The 27,935-nt window shown below is 49.7% G+C and overlaps 1 protein-coding gene across 5 annotated transcripts; it reads right to left on the reverse strand.

Annotated features, from left to right (window-relative positions):
- Positions 1-784: 784 nt before the first annotated feature.
- Stx2 (syntaxin 2) lies at positions 785-27,935 on the reverse strand. 5 transcript variants are annotated; one of them, XM_031338064.1, is made up of 11 exons: positions 27,807-27,935; positions 17,659-17,736; positions 13,486-13,585; positions 12,236-12,310; positions 11,169-11,242; positions 9,545-9,653; positions 8,615-8,688; positions 8,376-8,513; positions 5,462-5,572; positions 4,396-4,520; positions 785-2,862 (listed from the first exon to the last, which is right to left on the reverse strand). In XM_031338064.1, the coding sequence occupies exons 1-10, from the start codon at positions 27,807-27,809 to the stop codon at positions 4,440-4,442; spliced, it is 843 nt and encodes a 280-aa protein (XP_031193924.1). In that variant the 5' UTR covers positions 27,810-27,935; the 3' UTR covers positions 785-2,862; positions 4,396-4,439. The 5 variants fall into 5 exon arrangements, with proteins under 5 accessions (XP_031193924.1, XP_031193925.1, XP_031193920.1 ...); XM_031338065.1 differs by lacking the exon at positions 27,807-27,935 and adding an exon at positions 26,637-26,843 and having other exon boundaries at positions 17,659-17,731; XM_031338060.1 differs by lacking the exon at positions 27,807-27,935 and adding an exon at positions 26,637-26,792 and having other exon boundaries at positions 785-2,269.

Raw genomic sequence — 27,935 nt, forward strand, 5'->3', positions numbered from 1 at the left:
TTCCCTTCTTTCTATGCCTGGCCCGAGAGAGGCCATGCCCCTGCAGAGGGTCTAGGGCCAAGCTAAGGAGCTCTAGGTGGGAGCGTTTTGATAAATAGGAAGGCAAGGTGGGGTAAGGTCACTGTGGCTTAACTCCAGGTGCTGGAATTAAACAGGCCCCCAGCATACAGAGGGACCTATGCTTCACGGGGCCTGTATCAGGGACCCTACACTCTCCTCCAGTGACCGGGCCGAGGGTGAGACTCCTGGCCCCTCTCCCATGTCATCACACTTCCTCCAGTCAGAGTGTATCCTAGAGGAAATAAATGTCTATTGACCTCCAGTAGAGAGGCACCAAACAACCCAAGAAAGGACTCCATTCAAATCCCCTTGAACTAGCGAGTTTACCATGCTCACTAACATATACCACCCTCGGGCAGCCTGTTGCATGAAAACTCAGGACAAGCTGCACCACGGAGCAGTCCCTGGGCAACGCACAGGCAGTCACACTACTACAGAGCCCCAATCCCCAGTCATCCTGTGCCCAGCCCTCTAAGCTAACAGGGCTCATTGGCAGAGGTGATCACCTTAGCTGCTCCTCTCCAGCTGACAACTGACATCTCATGCCTGGAAGACATGCCTCCATGGATGGTGTGTTTAGACTTACTTTGGTCTGTGGTTGGTTTCCTATCTGGAGTGGGTAAACATTTGTTCACATCTCCTCAGAGACTATCCCATAATGGGCTCTTACGCAACCGTCATCTCCCCAAATGGCCAGCTATAAGGATGACACAGAAACTATTTATTTGCTTCTTTGATAACTTTTTAATGTAAACACAAAGTATTTGAAGAAATGGTTGGGAAAAGTAACAAGGGAATCTGTAAATATATTTTTAAATAGGCTATGAAGTCAGCATAGAGGCATATCTGGGGTGCTGACTCACTCACCCATACACCCCTGCTCCACTGCGAACCAGACTCAGCTGCCTGCCTGGTCAAGAGGCCTCTTGAACACTCAGTGAGCACACTGTAGGCCAAGGGCTCAGGTTGGACTTGAAGGAAACCTGGCCCAGGGTAGTGGGAACCTGGGTGGTATGCGTGTCCTCTGCAGCTAAATCCAATGGCACTGACGCAGAGAGGGTGGGAGCTGCACAAGCTCAGCCTCATCTTCAGAGCTTCCAGGCAGGAAATGTGAGCTCCCGGATAGGAAGTGTGAGCTCCTGGACAGGAAGGGTGAGCTCCCAGGCAGGAAGGGTGAGCTCCCAGGCAGGAAGTGTGAGCTCCCAGGCAGGAAGTATGAGCTCCCGGACAGGAAGTGTGAGCTCCTGGACAGGAAGTGTGAGCTCCCGGACGGGAAGTGTGAGCTCCCAGGCAGGAAGTGTGAGCTCCCGGACAGGAAGTGTGAGCTCCCGGACAGGAAGGGTGAGCTCCCGGACAGGAAGGGTGAGCTCCCGGGCAGGAAGTGTGAGCTCCCGGGCAGGAAGTGTGGGCTTCCAAGCAGGAAGTATGAGCTCCCGGGCAGGAAGCATGAGATATCAGCCAGAAGTATCTCCACTACAGGCTAGCTCTAGACCAGGACACACAGCCTAGCCTGCTGCAGTAGCTCTCGGCACATGGTCAGGTGGGTGTCAGGCTGGGAGGTGTGAGGAGGTGACAGTGTGGCACATTCACCACTGAAAGGATCATGGTTTCTAGACAGTTCAGTAGCGCTCACTCACACTTGGTATTCCGAATCAGCATGGTTATATCAGATCCCACCAAATGAGGCTGGGGTAGAGTGAGCATTCATACATACAGTCAGCGGTCGGTCGGCAGAGTTCATTAGTCCTGGTGTCCTTCACATACTTGGTCTCGAAAGACAGGCAGTCACTAGGCCATCTATTCACAAGTGTAAAACAGCGCACAGCTTTATACCACACTTCACAGTTTCTTAGGAACTCTGGGTAATCATGGGTGTTGGGCTGAGGATCTGGTCCTTTGTGCCCGGGACCATTCCCTTGAGTTTGGTGAGCACCAAGTCTTGGCTCCATTGTTGTCACCTTGCCTTGAGACTCCATCGGCTCGAGTGAACAAGAAAGAGCAACATGAGTGCAGCATGTGACTGCTCATCACCTCTGTGAGGAGCTGACGACATTCAAGGCTCTTCAGACCCTCACACTTCCTAGTCTGGGTCACCAGAAGGCACTGAAGAAGGGCCGTGAGGGCTGCGAGGCCATGTTCTCGGTGACAACAGTAACCTGTACATGGCTGCCTGGGGCTGGCCCATTGTCCTTCACAAGGCAGTGTCTAGCTTAGAAAGGGGAGTTTAGATGTTAATATATTAAGGAACTTAACTTACAGATATTTAAAATTACAGATGCCTCACAAAACAGTTCTATGATGATTCCATAAACAAGACATGAACAGAGATCAAGCCCGGCACAGTCTCTTCATCAGCACTGTCAGCCGAGAGCACAGAGCACACCCTAATTAAACACAACATACATTTTTAACACTGACATCTTCTTTAAAAATTAGACTTTTTCAATCATTCCTATTTCAAAGCTACCAAGGCAAGGCCACCATCGTGAAATCTCTGTGGTGTCCTTCAGAGAGACCCGGGCTCTCTGGGCTGGCATGTCGCATCCACTGGGCTCAACGGTGTTTCATGGTACGAAACCTCTGTGACGCTTTCTTCTTCATCTATCAATAAAAACTTCAGTGCCTGGCGCTAGCCCTGGGATCTGAGGTTCACGCATGGAAGGACAGGATGCTGACTAAGCTGCAGGTGTGGTCCGAGGACAAAGAGCTCTTGGGGTGCGGTTGCTATGACAATGCTGTTGCTAGAATAATTCCAAGGATCACAAGCAAAGTGACTACACAAATGAGGATGAACATCACCTTCTGTAAGAAAAGAGACAGGAGTCTGCAGTGCAGAGAGAAAGCAAGCACTGTCCCCATGATGCGCCACTGTATCTCGGCAGGCTGCGACATTTGTCCATCTCTAGGAAACATGCTCCAGGTGAGACAGGAGCGAACAGAAAACCACCTCTGGAGACAGGGCCCGGCTGTCTGGTCTAGTTTCATGAAGGAAGGAAAGAATGTGTATGTATGCTGCATTTGTGCGTGCATGCGTGTGTTATACAGGCACTACAGCAAATGGCCAGCTGATCCAAGGCAGAGGCTCAGACCTGCTCTTTGGGGTCTTAGCAAAAAGAGACCATGGGCACCCACAAAAGAGTAGGTGCTTCCCTGGTCATGTTGAGCGCCACCATCAGACCTTTGTGACCATTTTCACAGCACAACTGACCTCGTGGTGCTACAGGAAAACAAACAAAACAAAACAAAACACAAAAGTATTTTATAAAGTAATGAAAATGTTGAAAAAAAATCCCATTTTGTAGCAGAAAAAAAATCAATCTGTCATCTTTTTCAGCAGACTAGGAGGACAGCATCAGGAAAGATGTATGAACCTCCCAGGCAACAGGCAAGGGGCTGCAAGTCTTTCTTGTCCCAGGATAAGAGCTTTCTGTGCAACCCCATGGCCTTGAGCACAGGAGCGGGGCTCCTACCAACCACAGCCATGCAGCCATACCCGGCAGGTGCTCTAATCAAGAGAGAAGTCTCAGGTAGAAAGGCAGGAAGGCCTGCAGCTTGGGGGAGCCTCCTTTCTGCCACTGTGAAAAACTATTGTTAAGAAGCAGCACTGGAGCCGGGAAGTGGTGGCTCACGCCTTTAATCCCCAGCACTTGGGAGGCAGGGGCAGGTGGATTTCTGAATTCGAGGCCAGCCTGATCTACAGAGTGAGTTCCAGGACAGCCAGGGCTATGCAGAGAAACCCTGTCTGGAAAAACCAAAAAAAAAAAAAAAAAAAAAAAAAAAAAAAAAAAAAGAATCAACACTGGCTGTCCAGTGTTCACAAGGATGACCCAGTGCAGCAGGGCATCACTAGGACCCAGGGGAGTAAGGCCCATGACCAAAGGAGCCCTTCCAGACTGAGTGCATGACACTCACACTCAGGGTCCTGCAGGAACTAGCAGGCGGCTAATTAAATATCAGGATTTGCTTCCCAATGAACAGATGCTGCCGAGCAGGGACCTGGGAAGGGTTTGGTCTGTTGCTGTTGTGCATAGCTTGCTCAGTTAAGAGTATTTCAGTTCTTCGCAGTTGCTGCCATTATCCCAAAAGTTACAATGTAACACGAACTGCAACATTACATGTAAGAACTGCAACATTTACATTAGTTTTCCAGGGAGCGGCAAGGGAGCGGCCACCTTGGGCCTCTTGTGTCACCTCAGTAAGCAGAGGCCACTAACGTCTGAAGCAAAGTGCTCAGTGGACAAGCCCCCATGAATTTTGAGCATATTAACACTGGGCAAACAACACTACTGGCTGATTGAGAAGGTTAATAAGTAAATTAGTTGATTAGTCACTTACTGCCACCCTGAGGGAGAGGCAGGCACCCAGCGCCATCTACGCAATCATTTGCCAACCGACAAGCCAATGATTAGAGCCAGGACAGCAATGACAGCCACCGCCACAGCAGCAATTATCCACTTTTTCTGTCAAAGAAAAGCAGCCTGATTACACCATGCTGATTGCACACTGCCACTGTCAGGGGCATCATCCTTCACTAGAGCGAAGTGACTGCCAGAACTCATGTTGAACTCTACGTTACAGGCTCTACTGAGGCCTGGAGCAGTCTTTACTTCCCAGAGTGTCTTGATCTATGAGGTCAGGCCTCCTACAGTCAGCCTGCTACGTAACCTGGTAACACTAGCTTTCACCTGTGCACATAATGGACTCATACCAGTTTTTGCCACACTGGAACACAGTACACTTTCCTAGGAGGCCTGGAAGTCAGAGCTCTGACTGGGAAACCTAGCCTGCTTATGCCTCCCACCAGCACCAGGCAGTGATGCCCTTTGTAAGCCCTCAGCTGTCCTGGAAGAACTTACATGCCCATGTGTCTAAATCTGAAGATTTGGACAAAGGTGTTACAACTCAATGCCAAGCAGACATCCTCCTTGGCGCCTCTAAGGCAGCAACATGGAACTCAAACCCAAACTCCAGAGATGTTACCGGAGATACTCAAGTTAGCAGAGTACATCCAGAATTCTGCACCAGCAACATCCACTGCTCCAGAATTGCCTTGGGACAGTCTGGGTGCAGGACAGAAGCCTAAGCAAAGGGACAAAACCTTTGAGAATGCCTCCCAGGGCTCCTACTCAGGCCCGTCGACAGCCTCTGCCAGCTGGTTACCTAACAATGTGCCAGCAGTGAGGGTTTTTTTTTTAGGGAAAACCCAAATCCCATGAGCTTGCTTCTCCCACCAAATCATTAATATACAAATACACCAATGGACCTAGGAAATTTTAATGAAAAGAATTATTTTTGATTTTAAAATAAAACGTATGTATATAAGGCATTTTGCTCCTCAAGCAGCTAGAGGCAGAGAGAGGAGAAACCACCCCAGGACTCCACCCTCAGTAGAGCAACTCACCCGCCTGGCCTTGCTCTGGTATTTGATGGCTTTCTTTGTCTCTTCCTTGGCTTGCTCCACGTAATCTACAGCGCTCACCACGTTTCTTTCAATGTTGTTGACCATTTCACCCTGAAAACAAGTTTCGAACTCAGCAAACTTCAAATCGCTCGGCCGTGTAAGCCCAGCATGAGAGGGATGAAGACAGGATCCCTTACAGTTACGCAGGAGGGCTAGGCTGGTGCAGATGGGCCAGCAAAAGCAATCCAATCCCATTCATGTTTTAGAAGCAGCAGAAAAAGGGTGACAGCAATGGAGACAGGTGAAGACTGTCCACAAATGAGATGTGACCTGACAGGTGTGCTCTTCTCAGACATGAGGTGAAGGGAGGGGCCGCAAGCTCAGGGCAGTAAACATTCCACGGGCTAAGGATGATGTCTCTTCTGACACACAGAAAACTGCCACTGTTTATCTTGACAATATAAACAAACTATAAGTACAGCCCCAAAGTGATGATGAACTGATGGTCAAAGATGAAAATGGAGGAGACATCACATTACCTGGGGAGGGCCACATTACCTGGGTCCTGTCCAAGAGGAGACAGAGTCTGTGGCAGCCAATAGCAAAGCATTGGAGAAGGATGGACAGGTGACTATCATTCACAAACAAATGCACTAGAAAGTCCTGTCTCTGCACTATCAATGTAACTCAGTGACAGGCTTCTAATAGGGAAGTAAAGCCACAAAGAGCAGCTTGTGTGATGACACTTCATACTACACGTAGGCTGTGGCACAATAAAGCCTGAGCTATTACAAAGTTTTCTGTTTCCAAAATCAATTTACCATTCTTATTGCTCTCCCTCTGAACCTTCCTGCAAACTTGCCAGATACCCCACTCCTCAGTTCTTAGATCAAGAGGCAACTGGTCCATCCCATCTCAAAAAGAACCACACATGTCCACCACTGCCATCAGTGCCCATCCCTGCTCATTGGTACCCAATTCCAACCCATCAGGGCCTATCTTCGCCTCCACATAACTGTTAGGTGTCTTCCACAGGTGTATGGTACTTGAGATTTTCACAGTTTTATGATAAGGCTCACCAAAATAAGCAACATTCACCAGGCAGTGGTGGCGCATGCCTTTAATCCCAGCACTTGGAAGGCAGAGGCAGGCAGATTTCTGAGTTCGAGGTCAGCCTGGTCTACAGAGTGAGTTCCAGGACAGCCAGGGCTACACAGAGAAACCCTTTCTCAAAAAACAAAAAACAAACAAAACACCATTCTTCCCAAGGCTGGCAGGGCACGCGGGGACAGGCACTCTAAACCCTTGCTGTATCCAGGTAACCACAGAACATCACTGGCTATAGGCAAAGTACTCTGACAGCTGACTCATGAAGGGGGTGAGGAATCTGGAGGCCGCCTGCACTCTAGCCTGCCCCAGACGTTCCTGAGGCATCTGAAAACCCTAGGAAGAATTTACCCCTGTGGGTTCCCACTGCTACTCAATCAGTACAAACACATCACACATGCCTACACACACCCTGATGTAGGGCAGTGTGGGGCAGTGGTCTGCTTAGGTAACTTAGGCTCAGTTGAGTATTTGGCCTTGAACCCTGGAGCCCCTGTAGGCAATTTCTGCTTGCAGGAGGCAGAAGGAGCTTGACCATAGCTCTTGAGTCTTTGGTTCCTGTTTCAGTCACAACCCCTCACAGCTGCCCCTGCAGGAGATGTGTGCTCTATCAGGCAGACAATGCCCCAAGCTCCCAGCATTCTAGCTGGACCCTACACCCAGTCATCTGACCACAGCACAACCAGGCATGCTATGCCCCATACAATAAAAGGGGCGGTTTGCCCCCTCCTCTCCCTCTCGCTCTCTTGCTCTCTCACTTTCTTGCTCTCTTGCTCTTCCTCCCTCCTCCTCTTGCTCTCTCTCCCCTCTCTTTCCTGCTCTTTGTTCTTCTCTTGCTTTCTTCCTTTCCTTTCTCTCTCTCTCCTTTTCTCTCTCCTTCCTCTCCTTTCCTTCTCTCTACTTGACCAGCCTATTTTCTCCTTCCTACAATAAAATATTTACACATTGCCACCTTTTTAACTAACACACGCCCTGCCCACAGGCCTCAACACCAGGGAGAGAGCTAGCCATCACCCTCAACCCAGGCCCCGCCTTTGGTACAACACCCTGATATCTTCATACTTGCACTCTCTGGTCCTCCCTGCCTGAGCTGTAGGGCAGGCTCGAACACCACAGAATGAGCGTGGGCTCTGGTCAGTCTCCTGTTTAGCCATGGCCCTGATCCCTGCTTAGTCACTCCTGTGGGAAACAGCCCCAAGAGAAGAAGACCAATGCCCCCAGGGTCCTGCTGTTTTCAGGGCAACTGGCTTGGCCACCTCCGTCTGGGAGCATTGTTATATGTAGCTGAGGTCACATATATTTACACTTACACATATACATGGCTAAAGTAAGGTTTCTGTATGTCCATTTTTTTTGTTTTTGTTTTTGAGACGAGGTTTCTCTGTGTAGCCCTGGCTGTCCTGGAACTCACTCTGTAGACCAGGCTGGCCTTGAACTCAGAAATCCGCCTGTCTCTGCCTCCCAAGTGCTGGGATTAAAGGCGTGTGCCATCACTGCCCAGCTCTGTATGTCCTTTTATTTTACTGTAAAATCCACCACAGATGTTTGAAGATCTCATCATTCTCTATGAACAAGCACCCGATGTTTATTGCCTGTCTACCTAAGTAGCTGGCCTGTATAGTAACTGTCCCATGGCTCCGTTAACTACCCAGTGTCCTATGAGCAAGTATATACTCTATACTCGTTTTTAGCTCAGCATTAACACTGCAATCAACTCCTGAATTTTGAGACTGTGGCTTTCTTGGCCACAGCAGGCTGCATATAAGACTCTCCACACCTGGGCTCTGTTTGGAAGATACCTCCTTACCTGAGTCTCGACAAACATTGCCATATCCATGAACATCTCGTGCAGCTCTCGGATGCTGGTCTCCAGCTTCATGATATCTTTGTGGCGGGACTCAATCTCATTGAGAGCTTGCCTAGTAATTTGTGAATCTGATATAATCTTTGGAAGATAAAAAGAAAAGTATTACTAGCTTCAGACTGGCTGGTAGGTTAAAGGCTTACCATGTAGGTAAGCGTGTGCATTCACGCCAGGGCACTCACATCCGAGATGAAGATGGACGGCTTCCCGCTCTCCAGCATCTCCTCCAGCTCCTCGTCAGTGGTAGTCCTTCCAGCTGAGAGACAATGGGAACTACACTGAGGACACAGCCTGCCACAGCAGTCAGGGCTGCTCAGCTGTGGGGGTGTGGGAGTATGAATGACAGTGGCTCCCACAGGCTCATAGGAGGTGTGGCCTTGTTGGAGGAAGTGCTTCATTGGGGATGGCATCTGAGGTCTCAGATGCTCAAGCCAGGCCAGTGGCATTCTCTCTTCCTGCTGCCTGACAATCAGATGTAGAACTCAAAGCTACCTCTGCAGCACCGTGTCTGTCTGTGTGCTGCCATGCTTCCCGCCATGGTAATAATGGACTGAACCTCTGAACTGTAAGCCAGCCCCTATTAAATGTTTTCCTTTATAAGAATTGCCATGGTCATGGTGTCTCTTCTCATCAATAAAACCCTAACTAAGACAGGGTTTCACTAAGCCTAAACTGAGCCGTTAACATTGTCAACAACAGGGTTTCCCTGCCCTTTCTAAGATACTTTCTGGACAGGTTAATGTGGCAAGAAATGTGACGCAATATGTCACAAACCCACCCTGGTGTTACAGGTGGAAGTGTTATGGAGGAGTAGCTATGCTCTCCCACAGGGCTTCCAGCCAGAGGGAGTTAAGCTGAAGGTGGCATATGACTGGATGACCCTTCTCCCAGCCAGGTAGGAGGGGCTGTGGGACACGGAAATGCCTTAAGAAATCAGGACCACAAGCTTTCTGAATGTGTGAAATGACAGCGCCGCACTCAGAATTCTGAAGCTTACAACACACAATGCATCTGCCTGACTCCAGGCACAGGCTTCAGCCAAGGCCTTTTCAGTTTACAGTGCAGTCTGACGGGGAAGTTTCTTGAAGCACTTCCACATGCTCCCTACTCACTGATCTCCAGCTGGCGCTGGATGCGGCCTTTGCTTCGCTCCCGGAACAGGATCTGCGCTTCATTGTATTCTGTCATGACGTCCACAAACTTCCGAGACAGCACCGAGTGCTAGAACATGGAGAATACAGTGTTACTATATGGGGGCAACTCCTTCCTTTGAAAGAGGTAAAACTCTGACTAAGAAGCTCCAACCATTACCCCATTCCAGAAGAAAGTAAGAACAAGAGCGGCAAGGGGAGATGCATGACCTGGGCCACCAGGACGGTGGCGCATGCCGTCAGTTCCAATACTCGGGAGGCAGAGGTAAATAAATCAATATGAATTCAAGGTCAACCTGGTCTATGTAACACGCTCCAGGCCAGCCAGGGACACCTAGTGAGATTCTGTCTCAACAAAACAAAGTACCACCATCACCAATAACAAGTAACTTGGAGCCTGGGACAGTCAGCTGACCTCGGGAGGGTGGGCATTATCAGAGGTTGAATCCAGCTGGAAGGCTTGGCCAAGCAGGTTGAGCTTCCCAGTTTCAACCATAAACCCTGAAGAGTTAGTACCAGTGGTTTTCAACCTGTGAGTCACAACTCCTTTCGGGGTCAAATATCAGATATCCTGCATATCAGATATTTATATTATAATTCATAACTAGCAAAGTTACAGTTATGAAGTAGCAATGGCTGGGGTCATCACAACATGAGGAACTGTATTAAAGGGTCACAGCATTAGGAAGGTTGAAAACCGGGCTGGAGAGATGACTCAGTGGTTAAAAGCACCGACTGCTCTTCCAGAGGTCCTGAGTTCAATTCCCAGCAACCACATGGTGGCTCACAACCATCTGTAATGGTTTCCGATGCCCTCTTCTGGTATGTCTGAAGACAGTGATAGTGACAGTGTGCTCATATACATAAAATAGATGAATAGCCGGGCAGTGGTGGTACACGCCTTTAATCCCAGCACTTGGGAGGCAGAGGCAGGAGGATTTCTGAGTTCGAGGCCAGCCTGGTCTACAGAGTGAGTACCAGGACAGTCAAGGCTACACAGAGAAACCCTGTCTCGAAAAAACCAAAAATAAATAAATAAATAAATAAATAAAATAAAATAGATGAATAAAAAGCTGGGCAGTGGTGGCACATGCCTTTAATCCTAGCACTTAGGAGGCAGAGGCAGGTGGATTTCTGAGTTCGAGGCCAGCCTGGTCTACAGAGTGAGTTCTAGGACAGCCAGAGCTACACGGAGAAACCCTGTCTCAAAAAACCAAAAAAAAAAAAAAAGATGAATAAATCATAAGAAAAAAAAGGAAGGTTGAAAACCACTGATTAAAACCAAAGCACTGCCATCTAGGTGGTCTGACTAGTCCTCTGCACTGCGGCACAGAGCACGGGTAGCGGAGTCATCTCTTCACAGTGAAGAGATGCAGTCCCCATGCAGACAGACAGTGAGGGCAGATGTGATCCTAAAGATCAAACAGCTGGGCTCGGATGTGGCTCAGTGACAGAGCTCTTGCTGAGCATATGCAGGATACTGGCTTCAATTCCCAGCACAATTAAAAAAAAAAAATTGCTTTGAATCTGGACAAAGTGAAATGCTGTTCTTCCACATCACTCTAACTGAGGCTGGAAGGCCCACCTGGGTCCTTCGTATCCGCAGATCCACTGAAGTTCGGTTCCCGTTCTCGTCCTGATCACAACTCTGCTCAATAGCTAGAAGGAAGCAGGACAGAGTTACCCAGACATGACACTCGTCTCAGGGATGGCCTCAACTTTCCCCACAAAACTAAAGAATTGGGGATCTCTGGAAACTGTCCTCTAAAGATCAGCCATCGTGAGGAATGCTTATGACACTGGGCACACATGAGGACAATGTGCTTATGACACTGGGCACACATGAGGACAATGTCAGACATGTAGAAGGACACTCACAAACACACATGCACACCAAAATCATAGGCACATGCATACAGAAAAACACACAAAACCAAAACCATGCACAAACATGCATACAGGTATGTGATTGAACATGGGCCTTACGAGTTTGTTTTTATGGATTCATATGCTGTGTTCAAATGTGTATGTGTCTGTTTGACCACATGTCTCTATGTTGCTCTGGTTCATTTGCATGTGTGTGTATTTGTGTAAATATACTGTGTGCACAGTTGGAGTTTGCCAGGTATGTTTAATCATCCAGTCACTGTAATGCTCTTGGGAACACCGTTGATTTTAAGGTGCATACTCTCTGAGGTCTGCCTTGAGACCAGGGAGGAGCACCAGGAGCCTACTAGGACCTGCCACCTGGGAGTCGCTGTTCCTGAGAAGAGGGTGTGTGCAGAGATGAGATTTATTTCTTTTGATGTGTCTCTGTAAGTTAAACACGTGTCTTCCTCACAGATCAAGGAAAGCAACTTCTGGTTAAGCACTGTGCGAAAAGCCACAACCCTCAAACCAGCCCAGGCGTCATGCTGAGCACAGAGCATCTCTGTGAGCTGAGCTGCTAGGGGCTGGAAAGAACACTCTAGCTCAGAGGCCCGCCTGAGAGCTTGGGGAGTCACTGTAAAGGCTAGTCCCCTTTCTCAAACACCTGCCCAATGTCACCTACAGAGTTATAATGAGGTACAGCATGGGATACAGATAGCCAACCTACTTAGAAGCGGTCTTAGAACGTCCACACCCCACCAGCACCCAAGAAGGCAAACTTACACTTCAGCTTGCCCCGGATCCTGTTAGCAGTTTTCTTGATCTCTTTGTTCAGGTCCTCCAGCTCTTCTTTTATTTCTTTAAAAGATGAACAGGAAGCATCTGAGCTGGACCACATGGCACTGCAGACACAGGCATGCAGGCCAAGCACAGAGCAAGAGCAGCCAGCCGGCCTTCTTTCCTCAGTGCCTGCCCAGGAGCGCCTCCCCAGCCACCACTGCCGCGTTCCGGCCAGCTCCTGGTAGACCCTGAAGTGTGTCATCAGACACAGCTAGTGCGAGCCAGAACTGCAGGCTCACCCCCATCAGGAGATCTAACAGCGGACTGACTCTGATGCTAACCTTCACTGGGACAGAGAGTGCACGCAACCATACCTGGGAAGAAGCTACCAGAAGTCCCTTCTGCTGTCCTTGTCTTCCCAGTCCTTGTTGCTCCATCACACATGCCACTCTCCAAGAGATCTGGCTCTACACCTTCAGAGCCATTCTCAGGGTGAAAGGTCACCAGCTGAAGCTAACTGACAGCAGCAGCGCACTGCCATGTCTACACCCCTAAGGCATCTAAGGAGGCTCTGGGGGACCCCACCCAGAGTCTTTCTTGCAGTCTGAGGTGATGTTGCTAAAACACCCAATGAGGTGATGCAAGCTGGAACCTGACAGATGTAAGGGTGGCCCTACAAAACTTTACTGTGTCCTATGAGACTCCCCAAGAGGAGGCAGAATAAGCAGCCAGCAAACATGCAGATTAGGTCCTTTAGGGCAGTGGAGTGACCACAAGTGAGCAAGCTGCTCTACAGTAAGTAACCAATGTGTGGAGGCGGCCAGACACTGGAAAAGTACCACAGGCTGCGTCTCCGTTTCCAGGTTTTTTCTGCAAGTGGCAGCCAACATTGAAAGTTTCTAAACAAAGGCAGCCAACATTTCTAAGAAGAGCTGGGACTTAGAAAGATTATTCGGATATCCTAAGGAAATAGAAATCTAGCTGGTCCTGACTGCTCTGTTAGCAAACAACACACATCTGGCCTCCAGACTCACTCACCTCTCGGCCTCCATCGCTAGCCCAGCTCCATCAACCAACCACTGCTTTCCAAATCAGCCTGCTGTTAATGTCCCCAAATACAAGATCCACTACCCCTCAACAAAACAAAACAAAGCTCCTGGAATGCCAAAGGGGCCTAGGTGCGGTCACCTGCACGAGCACACTGCACCGTCTAAGGAGAAGCTGGCGGACAGACCGACAGCTGACAGACTTACTTCCTTCTGGGTTTGGAGCAGAAAGGATGATGCTGTGGTTCTTCTTCACGTCTTCTACGTGCTGAGCGATCCTGGCTATGCTGCTTCGAATCTCCTCCACCTAGGAGAGAGACACAGTGATAAGGCCAAAGCCGCCTCCGCTGTCCATCTCCTCTAGGGGGAGGCAGGAGCGGGTGATGCATGATCCCACGGAAAGAATGAGCATTACTTCCACTGGGGAAAAAAACCAACAAACAACCCAGGGCTTGCCACCAAACCTGACAACCTGAGGCTGATCCCTGGGACCCATCTGGTGGAAGGAGAGTGCCAGCTCCTAAAAGCTGCCCTGACTTCCACTTGCACACTGTAGCATAAACGTGAGTGTGCACACATGTGTGTATGTACGTGTACACATACTCGTGCACATATATGCAATTAAAATATAGCAAAAATAGAAATCTACCAGAGTCCTACTCTTAGGTTTAAAGCAATGTTTGCCAGCAAAAACTATATGCTGTAAAAATCTCTACACTGGAGCCCAAGTACCACCAGAGACAGTGCTATGTGAAAGCATGCGACTCCATACCACATAGCACAGTCAGCAGTGAACACTCCATGCCCACCAACTCTAGGGCACATCCTCCCACGAGGAAGCCCTCACCATCCAGGTGGACGGCCCTCAGTCACCCTCCTGAATCCCTGCCTGACATAAGCAACTCACTACAAGACTCGTTCAGATGGACGTTCAGGGCCTCGTCGGTGTCCTGGTCCCTGTGATTGTTACATTATATAGCCAAGGACCATATACAGACTCAACTGGGGGATCTGAGATGAAGATCATCCAGGTTGGACCTAGATATAACCTGGCTATGGGGATGCCGTGTGGAAGCCGAGGCAGGAGGACCACCACCAGTCCTTCACTTTAAAATGATTATGCAATTATAGCCACCATATACTGTCCACATCTTGACAGTGGCTTCCATGGCAAACAGGTCTTTACAGGCCTAAGATGAGCTGGGAAGCTATCCTGGGTGTGGTCTGAATGAAAATGGCCCTCACAGGCTCACAGGGAGTGGCACTATTAGGACTTATGGCCTTGCTGGAGGAAGTGTGTCACTGGGGGTGGGCTCTGAGGTCTCAAAAGCTCAAGCCAGGTCCCGTGTCACACTCTCTCCCTGCTGCCTGTGGATCCAGATGTAGAACTCTCAGCTATCTCTGAATCACCATGTCTACCTGCACACTGCCATGCTTCCCGCCATGACAGTAATGCACTAAACCTCTGAAACTGTAAGCCTGTCCCAGTGAAATGTATTCCTTTGTGAGAGTTGCCATGTTCATGGTATCTCATCACAGCAATAGAAACCCTAAGACCCTGGGTGATCTAGCTGATTGCTACACAACAGACTAAAAAATAATGTCAGGATGGAAAGGCGTTATGATGAGAAGTGAGTGCTGTGCTTTCAGGAGGGAGGGGCCACAAGGCAAGAAAGCTAGTCTCCAGAGAAGTGTGGGTCCTCATCCCCCTGCAGCGCTTAGATCTTAGCTTGACCTGTGTCCATCCAACTCCCTGAAGACAGATGGTGCTGGGGCTAGAAGATAGTATGTGTGCTAGTATGAACTTGTTAAGTGAAACAGTAAATGCATATTTACATGTTTTTATGAAACGGTTCTTTTCTGGTGGCAGTGTGGAGGGAAATATCCCTCGTAGGCCCCTGTACTTGAATACTTGGTACCCAGCTCATGGTGTGTTTGGGTAGGTTTGGGTGGCCTTGATGGAGGAAGTAAGGTCACTGGGGGCAGGCCTTTAGGTTTCACAGCCTCACAGCATTCTGTTTTGTGCTTGCAGTTTGACGTGAGCCTCGCGCCTGCGGCTCCAGCTGCCATGTCATGCCAAGCCTCCCTGCCACGACTCATGTCCCTCTGGAACAGTAAGGCCCAACAAACTCTCCCTTCTGTAAGTTATCTCGCTCATGATGATTTATCACAGCAATATAAAAGTAATTAATATACCTCTAGATCAGTGAAACTATACATAAGCCAGTGCACTGTGTATAGGTTGGCTTTATAGAGTCTACAGAGGCAGTGGTCCTGTGTCCCAAGTCACCTCTGAACAACTCTGTCCCTGCACCTTCCCTGGGGTGCAGAAATGAAGAGGCACACACCTCAGTGTCACTGTGACACTCCTGAAGGGTAGGGGCCCAGGAAATCATGGCCCAAGGCCTAGAAACATTCTGAAAATCGGGGTATTAAAGCAAAATCCAACATGGGACTCCACTGCTGCAGGGCAGAGCAGTGGCTTCTTCAGCCTGGGATGACGCAGGGCCATCTCCTTTTCCGCTATTACCAGAGTTCTCAGATATCACATACTCAGGAGCGTAGTCACATCAACCATAGAGACACCACAATAAAAGCTGGTCCTCAGGAGTGGAGGGATGTCTCAGTAGTTAGACCACTGGTTGCCCTTCTAGAGGACTTGGGTTCAATTCCCAGCACCCACATAGTGGCACACAGCCATTTATAACTACAATTCTGGGTAACCCAACACCTTCTGGCCTCTGAAGGGACTGTGTGTGTGGGATGCACAGACATACACATGGGCAAAACACCCATCAATAGAACATTTTAAAATTTAATAAAAAATAGATTATTTGAACATCTTGGCTGTGTTGCTATGGAGGCGGAAATCCAGGCACAGTGCTGGTTCCAGTGCACAGATAGCATTTCAACATTGATGGCCTCGTGTCAGAAAGGAGACAGCCCAGCTCCTAGACCCACTGCTCACCCCTGCCCCCACAGCAGTTGAAGTCAGATTGGTTCTCCCAGGAAAGGCAGCCATGGGCCACAGTGCCCTGGAGAAGGTTCCACACGAGGAGGGTACATGGTGGTACTGGTGCTGGTCTAGCCTGAGACTACGAGCTGCCCACACAGGGTCTCTTCTGCCTAGTCTAACTTATCTTCTCAGGAAAGTTCTCTCCACACACAGGGCCTTGTTTTACTGGTCAGGAGCAGGGGTCTTATCTTCTGCATCATTCTGTGTGATGGGTATGGCCTGGAGGCTTCTCCTCCCCAAGGCCTTACATTAACAAGCCCTGGTTGTTTCCCTTTCTAAGGCCTCAGTCCACAGGAGGAACTATGAAATAAAGTCTAAAGCAAATACAGCTTGTGCTCTTGGGGGAATCCGGATAAAAACAGCCTCAGTCACTGGCCTCAGAGCATAAGCAAGCAGCTTTACAGGTGACCAACAGCAACAGCAGGCGTGGCCCTGGGCACTGAGCCAGAAGCCAGAATTCCTGCCTCCAAGGGACTAGAAAGCCTGGGTCCCTGAGAGGTCCTAAGTCTCATGGGGCGATCCTTTAAAAAGCCACTCCAGGGGCTGGAGAGATGGCTCAGCGGTTAAGAGCACCGACTGCTCTTCCAGAGGTCCTGAGTTCAATTCCCAGCAACCACATGGTGGCTCACAACCATTCGTAATGAGATCTGACGCCCTCTTCTGGTGTGTCTGAAGACAGCTACAGTGTATTTACATATAATAATAATAAATAAAAATCTTAAAAAATAAAATAAAATAAAAAGCCACTCCAGAGATGTGGTTGGTTTCCCATGGGAGGAAGTGTTGCTTGGGATCTTACAGCTCCAAGTCCTAGGGAGAACACAAGTACAGGGCCCTAGCCCACGCACCCAGGTACACGGGTCCTATGCCCTTGCCTCTATCCTGTGTGTATCCAGTCCTCCTCCCAGGCTGTCTGCATGCAGTCACTTGAGGCTGTCCTGATATCAACTACTGTTGTGATGATGCTGAAAGTCCCCAAGAACTTACATACTTCAAACAACTTTAAGCACACTCATGCTCAGGAGGCTGATGCAGGAGGATGACAAGGACAAAGCTAACCTGGGCCATACCATGAGGCATCATCAGGAAACTCCAAAATCAAAGCAAGCAGAAATGCAGTCACTCATCAGTAGTGATAGGGATACAAGGAGAACTGGGTGGCTGGGTGACTTCCCAGATGGCTTCCTTCGATGGCACTAGTGCCACGTGGGATCACAGTTAGACACAGGGTGTGCCATCAGACAAAACGCAGTTCTAGGGTGCATGGGTGTGCTGCTCTACATGTGACTACAAACATTGCTCTTGTAAGATAACTCCAGCCAGAGGTAAAGTCTGCAGCCATGCATCCATCATTAAATACCGACCTGATGGAAGAAATCGTCCATGAAATGGTCCTTCTCAACAGTGACAACAGCAGTGTCTCCATCGTCGTTTTTCCTACACTGGAACAGAAAACATTTCCCAGGTGTCACAAAGGCCGAAGAGCAACTCAGGGTCCCAGTTCCTTAGCTCACTGAACACCCAAGCGCAGTGGAGGAGCCACGCTCCGGAGCCTACAACCATCTAATTGTGCAGCTTCTTCCTGGTGACAGGTGACGGAAACATGGGTTGAGGAAAGGGGAAGCTGAAGAAGATAATGAAGGCCAGGTTCCCATAGCAGGTGTTTTCATCTTCATCAGAGACAGGGCCATTCAAAACAGAATTGCCAGCATGAAGAGATTACTATACACACACACACACACACACACACACACACACACACACAAAAATCATCCTGGGGATTGACTCAGGGCTCTGAGCATGCTAGGTAAGCTCTCTTAACACTGGGCTACAGCACTATCCCTGTAATATTTATACTTTATGTAAAGATTAAAAATGCTACTGGAGCCAGGCAGTGGTACATGCCTTTAATCCCAGCACTTGGGAGGCAGAGGCAGGCGGATCTCTGAGTTCGAGGCCAGCCTGGTCTACAGAGTGAGTTCCAGGACAGCCAGGGCTACACAGAGAAACCCTGTCTTGAAAAAACAAAATAACAACAACAACAAAAACAAAAACAAATACTACTGGGGGTGGAGAGATGGCTCAGTGGCAACAGCACTGGTTGCTCTTCCAGTGGTCTTAAATTTAATTCTCTGCACCCACAGGGTGGCTCTTAACTTCTATAACTCTAGTCCCATGGGACCTGATACCCTTTTCTAGTGTACAGATGAACCTGGAGGAAAAAAAAAATCCGTATGTATAAAATACATAAGCAAATCTTTAAATTTTTTTTCTCTAAAGATTAAAAAGATGGCCGGGCAGTGGTGGCGCACACCTTTAATCCTAGCACTTGGGAGGCAGAGACAGGTCGATTTCTGAGTTCGAGGCCAGCTTGGTCTACAGAGTGAGTTCCAGGACAGCCAGGGCCACACAGAGAAACCCTGTCTCGAAAACAAACAAACAAACAAACAAAGAGATTAAAAATATTACTGGGGATGGGACTAGAATGTTAAGAGCACTTATCATTCTTGGAAAGAACAGGTACGATTTCCAGCATCCACATGAATGTGGTTCAGACATACATGCAGGCAAAACACTCATACACATAAAATAAAATAAAATTTTTAAAAAAATACATGAAAATAATAAAGTGCTACTAGGTCTGGTGGTGCGCCCCTGTAATCCTCCCATGAGGAAGCCCTCACCATCCAGGTGGACAGCCCTTGTGAGACAGAACGGTCAGAAGTTCCAGATCAGTTCCACTACAGAGTGAGTTCAAGGCCAGCCTGGGAAATAGGAGACCTTATCCAAAAACAAATAAAAGTTGAGTGCATGGTAACTTCCAAGATATGCCAGCCGCATCCGTACTTTCTAAGAGGGTAATGACCACTGACTGTGATTAACAATAATAAACACTCTGACAACAAGAGAGGAGTTGAGGAAGACAGAATCAACAACAGTGAGGAAGAAGAGAGCGACATCACAGATGCGGCTAGAACGCGGCTACTTGTTAGAAACCGCCTAAGGCGGGATCCAAGAGCACAGAAGCAGGCTCTTCCGAAGACCCCTGCATGGTCTTGGATCAGGACAGTACTGGATGACTCACTAGTTGCCCAGATGCTGCCTCGGAGACCTGCCTGAGCCTTGAGAACACAGGATGCCGGAGGGGTGCTGGCCCTGCCTGGGCAGCAACCCACCCGGAAGCCTTTCTTCCAAGCTGCCCAAGCTTCAAGCAGCACAGACAAGTCTAAGTTAGCCAGAAGCAGTTTTTGTGGACAGCCATAAGTGGCCCCTAGAAGATGGTCTCTAAGTCCTATTGCTGAGCCCTGCCTGCCAGGAGGCACAGGGGAGGGACCAGCTGAGCTCCATCCTCCAGGGCAGCCAGTCCCATGAGTCAGCGCTATCCAGGCCTCCCTTCCAGTAGCCAAGCCCAGAAAGCCATCTTAGGAACCTCCATTGCTTGGGGCATCCAGCCCTTAACCTGCAGGCCTGACACACGGAGGTGTTCCTTTACCACGCAGGAAATCTTGCAGACAAGATATTACTGCAATTCTCAGCTAATAAAAATCCGCAAATTTAAGAAACATGATCAAAGTTGGAGTGAGGTGCACATTTATTCAATTATTATTATTATTATTATTATTATTATTATTATTATTATTATTATTATTCCTAGCATTCAGGAAACAGAAGCTGAGGAATCACTGTGAATTTGAGGTCAGCATGATCTACATAGTGGGTTCCACGCAGGACCTTCGGCAACCATATCCACCCTCCTCTATTGACGAGTGTGCAGATGAGATGGCTGGTTAGTTACAGGAGTGCGAGAGCAACCTTTGTCACCAGGGATGCCACACAGCCAGGACCAGCTTAATGAAAACTGGACATCACCTAAAAGTCTATATCCATGAGGCATAGCACAGCATCTCTAGTTCTCCGGAACTCGAATCTGTACTCTGTCTTCCTCCCAGCCCAGGGATGCCCCTTCTGTGTGACTTTCCCTGAGAAGCCGACCCATGCTGTGGGCTAATACACTGCTCTTCGGATGCCCGGAATGAAGGACAGTGCTGAAGAATTACAGGCTATCCTAATAGCCCTCAGCAAGGGACCCACATTTGGAAGAGGGGCACTGCCATGCCCTGTTAGGGTGGCTCACTCTAGAGGGGGTGTCGAGCCAAAATCATCAAGCTCAGTCAGTCGGCAGTGAAGACAGACGGCTGAGAACAAAGCAGAGGTTGGCCCGGGGGTTCTGTATGGGAACGGAGTGTCAAAGATGGGGTGTCTCAGAATCTACGAGATGCAAGGAGAAATCCTGGCCACGGCTTTCAGAGATGCTGACACCCTGATTTCATACCCAAAGCCTCAAATTGCCTTAGGAAACTGAGGCAGGAGGATCTAAAATTTGAAACCGGCAAGCCAGGTCATAAGCACTTAGGAGGCAGAGAGAGGTGGATCTCTGTGAGTTCAAGGCCAGCCTGGTCTACCAAGCAAGTTCAAGGGCAGCAAGGGCCACACAGAGAGGCCCAAAACCAAACAAACAAACACACAAACCAAACTTGAAGCTCCTCTGTACAACACAGTGAGGTAGGAGGATCCTGAGTTTGAGGCTAAATGGGGCTACAGAGTAAACTCTAAGCCTGGGATATACACCAAGTCAAAGATAATGCAAAGTAGGAAGGAGAGAGGGAAGGGAGGGAGCGAGGGAGGGAGGTTCAGAATGGGGTGGGGCTGTGAGCATCTCAAGAACCCCATTTCTGGCAATCTTTTCTAAGTATGAGCCATGGCTTGAAATGTGCCCAGAGCCTCGAAGGCCTGCTGCCTGGTGCCTTAAAGCAGCTGTTCAAGAAAGGGTGATTACAAGCCAGGCATTGGTGGCACATGTCTTTAATCCCAGCACTTGGGAGGCAGAGGCAGTTGGATTTCTGAGTTCAAGGCCAGCCTGGTCTACAGAGTGAGTTCCAGGACAGCCAGGGCTATACAGAGAAACCTTTTCTTGAAAAAAAAAGATAAAAGGGGCACAGGGGGCAAAAAACCAGACTGCATTTCTGTGCATGCTGCTGGGACAGAAGGTGGCCATTGCCAGGAACACTGAGAGAAGCCAGACAGAGACTTCCTGGTGAGGAAGTTGTAAGTGAGGCAGAGAGAAAGGCAATACGCAGGGCTGCAGAGGCTAGGGTAGCTGTCAGGAAGCAGGCGCATCCTCCAGCCAAGAAGCCAAGAGGAAGTTCAGCCATAGCAGATGCTCTCGGGCCATAGAGTTCAGATATATCTTGAGCAAAAACAGGAAATAATTGGTCTGTGGAAAAATCCAAACTCTTATACACGACCTGTTCCCATTCTGATTGACTAATGTCCTAAAATGCAACTCATGGCTCCTCCTCGGTCTTTGGCCCTTGACCATGGGGCGCCAATGCATGCAGCATTTAGCTCAGACCTGGGACTCTTGTTTGTGCTTGTGCATTCCAGAGGTCCAAGACAGAATCGCTCTGGACAGAGTCTGGGTGATCCCAGGCAAGTTGCTCCAGCTTTTGTGTTAAAACGAACAGTGGACCAAAGCCTGAAGCACCCCTCGGAGCAGCAAGACAGCTTGTACAAGATCTCCAGATGCAAACTATTCCCCACAGTTAATCTTCCTTTGCAATAAGGTCTTCCTATTTCACCGTGCTAACCTGGGACTCAACACCTTCCTGCCTCTGCCTCCCAAACAATGGGACTGTGGCCATTCAAACAAGCTCCTTTTTAAGTCCTTCACAGGTGACTACCACTACCGGTACCTTGTCTCAGGTGGATGCATACACAGCTAAATGAGCAACCTTTCTGGGAAACTTCAAATTCTAGGTGGCCATGGTCACCGCGGTTCAGCCATTTTAACCTCAAAATCAAACTCCACCGAGTCCTAGCTATGAAAAAGCAGCACTTAGATAACCTGGAGGGAGAGAGTTGCCTTTTCTAACTTTCTGAAAACATAGAACCTAGGTTTCATGAGCGTAAGGCCATGGCATTCTGCTCCTCGAATCTTGTCCCAGAGGTTCTTGGGTCAGACACACACCTCTCTGTGAGGCAGAAAGACAGCTGTCATCCTCCATTTGCATACCTCAGCTGTCCCTCCTTGGGTACTGGGTGCTGCCATTTTTGTTTTCTGAGGGTCTTAGACAGCCCTGAACTCCACAAGCAGGCTAGGCTGGCTGGCACAGAGCCCCAAGGATCTGTCCATCTCCACCCCCTTAGAGTTTGAATTACATTGTGTACCATGGTGCCTTTCAAAATGCTTTGAGGATTGAACCTCTGGCCCCATGCTTGCAAGGCAAGCACTTAACCAGTCAGCCCATTTCCGCAGTCCACCTGGCTCACACGTTCTCCCTAGTTCCAGAAATCTTGGAATAAAGAATGACTTAATAGGGCCGGCAAGATGGCTCAGCAGGTCAGTGCCTGCCATCAAGCTTGACAACCTCAGTTTGACTCAAACGGTAGAGACGAAACAACTCTCACAATTGCCTTCTGACCTCCACGTGTGCACTCTAGTGGACGAACTTGTGCAAATACATAAAGTTTGTGGATTTTTTTTATTGCTGTTTGAGTTGCTGAATTGAGTTTCCTTTAGAAAAAAGGGGGAAAAATGATGAATTCGGTTTGGGATCAGGACAGAATTCCCAACAACTTCTGAAGTTGTCCCTTGGCAACTTCTGCCATTTTCTGCTGCTCATCTCTTTATATGGAGGGACCTTTTCAGCACTGGGTATTAATTATAAAACCAAAATAGCGCTGTGCTCTGAATCCTGCGGTATCAAATATTTAGCCAAAATGTAATTCTTTATGTAAAATCAAGCAATCAATCTTATTTGCTGTCATCCTTGCTAAACAGCAAGCAAGCGGGTGTGCACCAAGGAAGTGTGTAAAAACACACCCATGATTTGTCACCATCAGTTAACGATCCACTTGTACATGTCTTTTACATACTTATATATGCAGGATCATGTAAAAAAAAGGGGGGGGGAGGAGGGGCCACTAGTGGAAACGTTTGAGAACCCAGGCCTTACGGCAGTGGGCAGTGGGCCTCACACCCTGCTTAGAAACTGCAGCTGTGCAGAGAGCAGAGGCTGTGTTCACTGCAAAAGCAAACCCAACAGCAGGCAGCGGACACAGAACTGCACTTGGTTCTGGAGGCCTGGCCAGTCTATCGACACAAACTCCAACTTCACAGTGACGGCCACGTTCAAAGGAGTGGCATCTTCACACAGATGGAACTCATGAAAAACGTCAGTCCGCTTTGAATACACTTCAGCCCTAATGAGTTTGGCGCTTCGTGTGCAGCGGTAGAGATGGACCTAGAAGCTGGTTGTGACGGACGAAGTTGAAACAAACAAGGGGGACCCTCTCCTTGGGGCCTGAGAAAGTGATGCACACAGCTAAAGCACTGTTAAACAGAGTTAGGGACAATGCCAGGCTTCTTTCTCGAGTTCAGCTTCCTGTCAGCAAGCAAAGAAAGACATTGGTGGACGGAGCAACTGTCTCTCTGTGTCTCCCCAGCTGCCTTAAGCAAATGGACTGCCAGTCAACCAGCCTTTAGAACTACCCTCAGGCCAGCACCAGCCATGATCAACATTGCACGCTTTGAGGAACCTATACAATGCCAGCAGCTGAGTGCCCCAGCTCCTAACGGCATAGCCTCTGCCAGGGTTTTCAGTCCCCACTCAGCTTTCTGCCACCACAAGCCTTTGTGAACTCTGGATGACCCTGTAACCATTTCCCCCCTAAATCAATGGGTGGATCCCAAAGAGGCAGTGTTGGGGTGGTGCGAACACAAACTTTCCTTTGCAAAGGAGATCTGTGATGGGTTCGCACTTTTCCCGATCTATATAACCAGGCCAACTCAGCTCGTTCAGTGCTCATTTGGTGGGTGGGCCATCCTGGCCCTGCCCCATACAAACTTCTTTAGAGTGGTCTTGCCCCACCCACTGGAAGTGGTGCAGGAAGAGACTGGCGATGTGGAGAAAGGCAGATGCAGCTCGGACACTGGAGTAGACTGCCTGACAGCACACTGAGTCACCGCAGCCACAGGGGAGGAACCTCGAGACCAGGGGCAGCAGCAGCAGCAGCAGCAGCAGCAGTAGGGGCAGCAAAACTGTCAGTGACTGCATAGAAGGAAACAGCTCAACAGTTCTAGGGAGTAACAGGAAGGCTCAGAGGACTGTCAGAGCTGAGGCTGGAGGCGCACTTAATTCCCAGCACTTTACACGACAGCACATAACTTTCTGTGACTCCAGGATCTAACACTCTCACGTAGATATACGTGCAAGCAAAACACCAATGCACATCAAAAAAATAAATTGTTTAACAAGGAAGCAGTGGTGGTGGAGAAGAGATCTGGCGCCTAGTCACCAGAACAGTCCCAAAGAGCCGTCAAGGTCTGAGGCATCCTGCTGCCCAGGCACACTTGCTCAGGATCCCACTCGCAGCACCTGAGCTGTGACACTACAGGGCGCCACCTGCTGCTGCTCCTCCTCCAGGCTCTCAACAAAACCTGCCAAGAGTCCAGCCCTGAAAGCAAACTGCTTTCCTTCCCAGATTTCTACCTCAATCCAGTCAAGGACCCCTGCCACAAACCCCCAGGCCAGGAAGGTCATAAAGCATGTCGGCACAGAAATACAGATGCTCCATGTGTAGACATTTAAAAGCAGCACTCAAGAGAGCAGAAAACAGACTGGTCACAGTGTCTGGGAAGGGTGGAAGGGAGCAGTGTGGACAGGTGGCTCTGGGGTCCAGCTGGATAGAAAGAATGCCTTCCCACGTTCTGCATCGCAGTGCGTGACTGGGGTGGATGCCTGCAAGTAGCCAGTGAGGAGGCGCTTGAGGTTCTCTCTCTGTGTTTCTCAAGACAGGCTTTTTCTCTGTAGCCCTGGTCGTCCTGGAACTCAGTCTGTAAACCAGGCTAGCCATCACGAACTCAAAGAGATCCGCCTGCCTCTGCCTCCCAAGGGCTGGGATTAAAGGTGTGCCACCTCAAGCCCAGCCACAGCCTGGCTAGTCTTGAGGTTCTCACCCCAAAGGAATGATAAACACCTGAAAGGGTATGGCCAAAGGATATAGGCCTGCACTGCGTATGTCCTGAATGTCACATTCTACCCCAAAACTGGGTACAATAACTGTCCACTGCCAATGCAGACATATACTGTAAGCCCATTCCCCTTTAAAAAGCTCGGCTTCTCTCACAATGCCTGATAGTGACTAGAGCCCTATGTTAAAGCGTAGATACAATTCTGGTCCCCGGTGCACTGGGAAAATACCTAAGGCAGCTGTGGGTAGTGCTGACCGAAGCAGGTACCTAGCCCCTAAGCTCCAGGTTTGTGTGGAGTGTCTGTGAGGGACTCAGCACAGCACCCTGTATCAGGCCATGAAGCAAAGCAGTAGGAAAGGGTACCATCCAGGGTGGGGCAGGCAGTTGGAGAGGTTGTGATAAGAAGAAAAAAAAAAAAAAAAAAAAAAAAAAAACGGGCAGGCAGTGCCGTGGTGATGAGTTCTGAACAGGCATCCAACATCAGCCTAAGCCCAGCCCTTGCTCCTTGCCTAAGACTCTGAGCCACACTCTCACCCACTGAAATCAACCATGTCAGGTGGCCAAAAGGACTTCAATCTAAACACCAGTCCACAGGAGTAGTGCCAGGGCAGGCCGAGAGAACCCACCCCAGACACTTACCAGCATCTGTGCCCAGAAGGGCTCCTCAAGACTACGATGCTCCCAGCACCGACCCCGAACCTCTCCCACAGCCCACACCTGGAGTCCTAACAACCTGTGACCCTTGGAACCCAAAGAAGTCTTGTCCCAAAAAAATCCACTTGCAGCCCTGACCAGGGTCTCCTGGAGACCTCCCAGGAATGCTCCTGAAACCCTACCCTAACACCTCTGAAGACCCCAGGGACCCTAGAGCCATTCCCCCAGAGACTCTGCTCAGAAACACAGATTGGGTTCCTCTCGTGCATCTTGTGACTCTTGAAGAACCGAAAGCTCACTCCCTGGAACCCTGCTAGGAAGCTGCCTGGATCCTTCCTGAAGACTACGCCCTGCCACCCCTGGAGACACCGAAGCCTCTGGAGGCCCCGGGACACCTAGAACCCTCTTATTAGATTCCCTCCTAGAGACGCTGCCCAGTTCCCTCCACGGGTGTTCCTCCTCGGAGCTTCCTCCCTAGAGTCCCCTCCTGGGCTCCCCTCTGGGCCCCCTACTCAGGCTCCTCCTAGGGTCTTGCTTCTGGACTCCCCTTCTAGCGTCTTTCCACCCCCAACTCCCCGGGTTCTTCCTGGGGTCTTTGCCCGACCCACAGCAGCTCGCCCGCCGGCCCGGACCGCTATGCGGCTTTCTGCTCACCGCCGTGAGGTCGGGCAGCCGGTCCCGCATCCCCACCGGCCAGCAGGGCGGGGCCCCTGCTGTTCAGCTGCCCCGCCGCACACTCTCCGGTGGCCGCGTCGCCGCCTCTGCCCGCCGGGGTCCTGGCCCCGCGCCGCCGCCCTCCCTCGGGCAGGCGCTGCCACGGCAACCGCGCCCGCGCTTTCTGCGCTTGCGCCTGCCCCACCCCCTCCCGCGGGACCCAGGGCACCTGGGCGGGTCGTCGCGAGGGGTGGGGAAGTGGGTGTGGTTCCATCTGGGGGCGGAGCCTGGCCTAAAGTCCTCTAGCTGCGAGGCTTGACTGGTTAACACACTGTCCGCCCTTGCTGGTTTCTACACTTTCGCTGATCTTGTTTACTTAAAACATTCAAGAGCTGGGGCTATAGGTCAGTGGTTAGCCTTTGCCTACCATGCCCTAGATTTAAAGCCCAGCAGAGAAAAAGCAAAATTGTAAATTTACCATTATAGCACACATTGACGGCAAGAAAAACCTGCAGGTCCCACCCTGGATGCAGTTCTGGTGGGAGAATCAGGCAAAGCGGTTCCTTTTCTGGTCACTGTGGCAGTGTACCCCTCAAAAGCTAAGTAAGGGAAGACGGATTTATCTTGGCTCATGGTCTCAGGGGCTAAAGTCCATTATGTCAGGAAAATTATGGCAGCAGATGGCCGCCGATGATGGGGGAGGGGGAGAAGAGGGGACATTAACCTTAACCCTTCACATGTTGGAGGGACAGAAGGCAAAGGCAGACAATGACAGATGTGGTCCAGGATATAGCCCTCAAGGGTAGATCAGCAGCCACTCACTTTCTACACTGAAACCACCTTTCCTAAAAGTTCCACGACCTCCCAAAAGCGTGCCACCGGCTGAGAAACAGGTATTCCAACATAGGAGTCTGCAGAAGGCATCTCACAGTCAAATCACACCACCAGAAAGGAGACAGCTTAACTCCTAACACCAGCAAAGAGGTAGAGTGTGGGGAAGACCAGAGGGGTGTCCCTCCTGGAGAGCCAATACCCCAGTGATGATAAAATTTGATTGTCAACCTAATGGTATAGAATCACCGAGGACCCAAGCCTCTGGGTTCCTTCCTGAGGGATTTTCGAGATTAGAGAAATTGACAAGGGGAAACCCTTCTTAACTGTGGGCCTCACCATTCCGTGTTCTTGGGGCCTGAATCAACAAGAGGAGCCAGTGAGCTGAGCACCACCAGCCATCTCTGCTTCTTGACTGTGGATACAATGTAACCAGCTGTCTCAACCTACTGACATAACTCCTCTACT

This window comes from Mastomys coucha, unplaced genomic scaffold (genome assembly GCF_008632895.1).
Source record: "Mastomys coucha isolate ucsf_1 unplaced genomic scaffold, UCSF_Mcou_1 pScaffold22, whole genome shotgun sequence".
NCBI lineage: Eukaryota > Metazoa > Chordata > Mammalia > Rodentia > Muridae > Mastomys > Mastomys coucha.

Bases quoted from the DNA above. Each gene is read 5' to 3' on its own strand.
- Stx2 (XM_031338060.1), bottom strand. From the start codon at position 26,666: ATGCGGGACCGGCTGCCCGACCTCACGGCG. The intron at 17,737-26,636 runs GTGAGCAGAAAG...TTTCTGTTCCAG, and splicing joins GGCTGCCCGACCTCACGGCG to TGTAGGAAAAACGACGATGG. The intron at 11,243-12,235 runs GTAAGTTTGCCT...GCTTCCTTCTAG, and splicing joins GATCCGGGGCAAGCTGAAGT to CTATTGAGCAGAGTTGTGAT.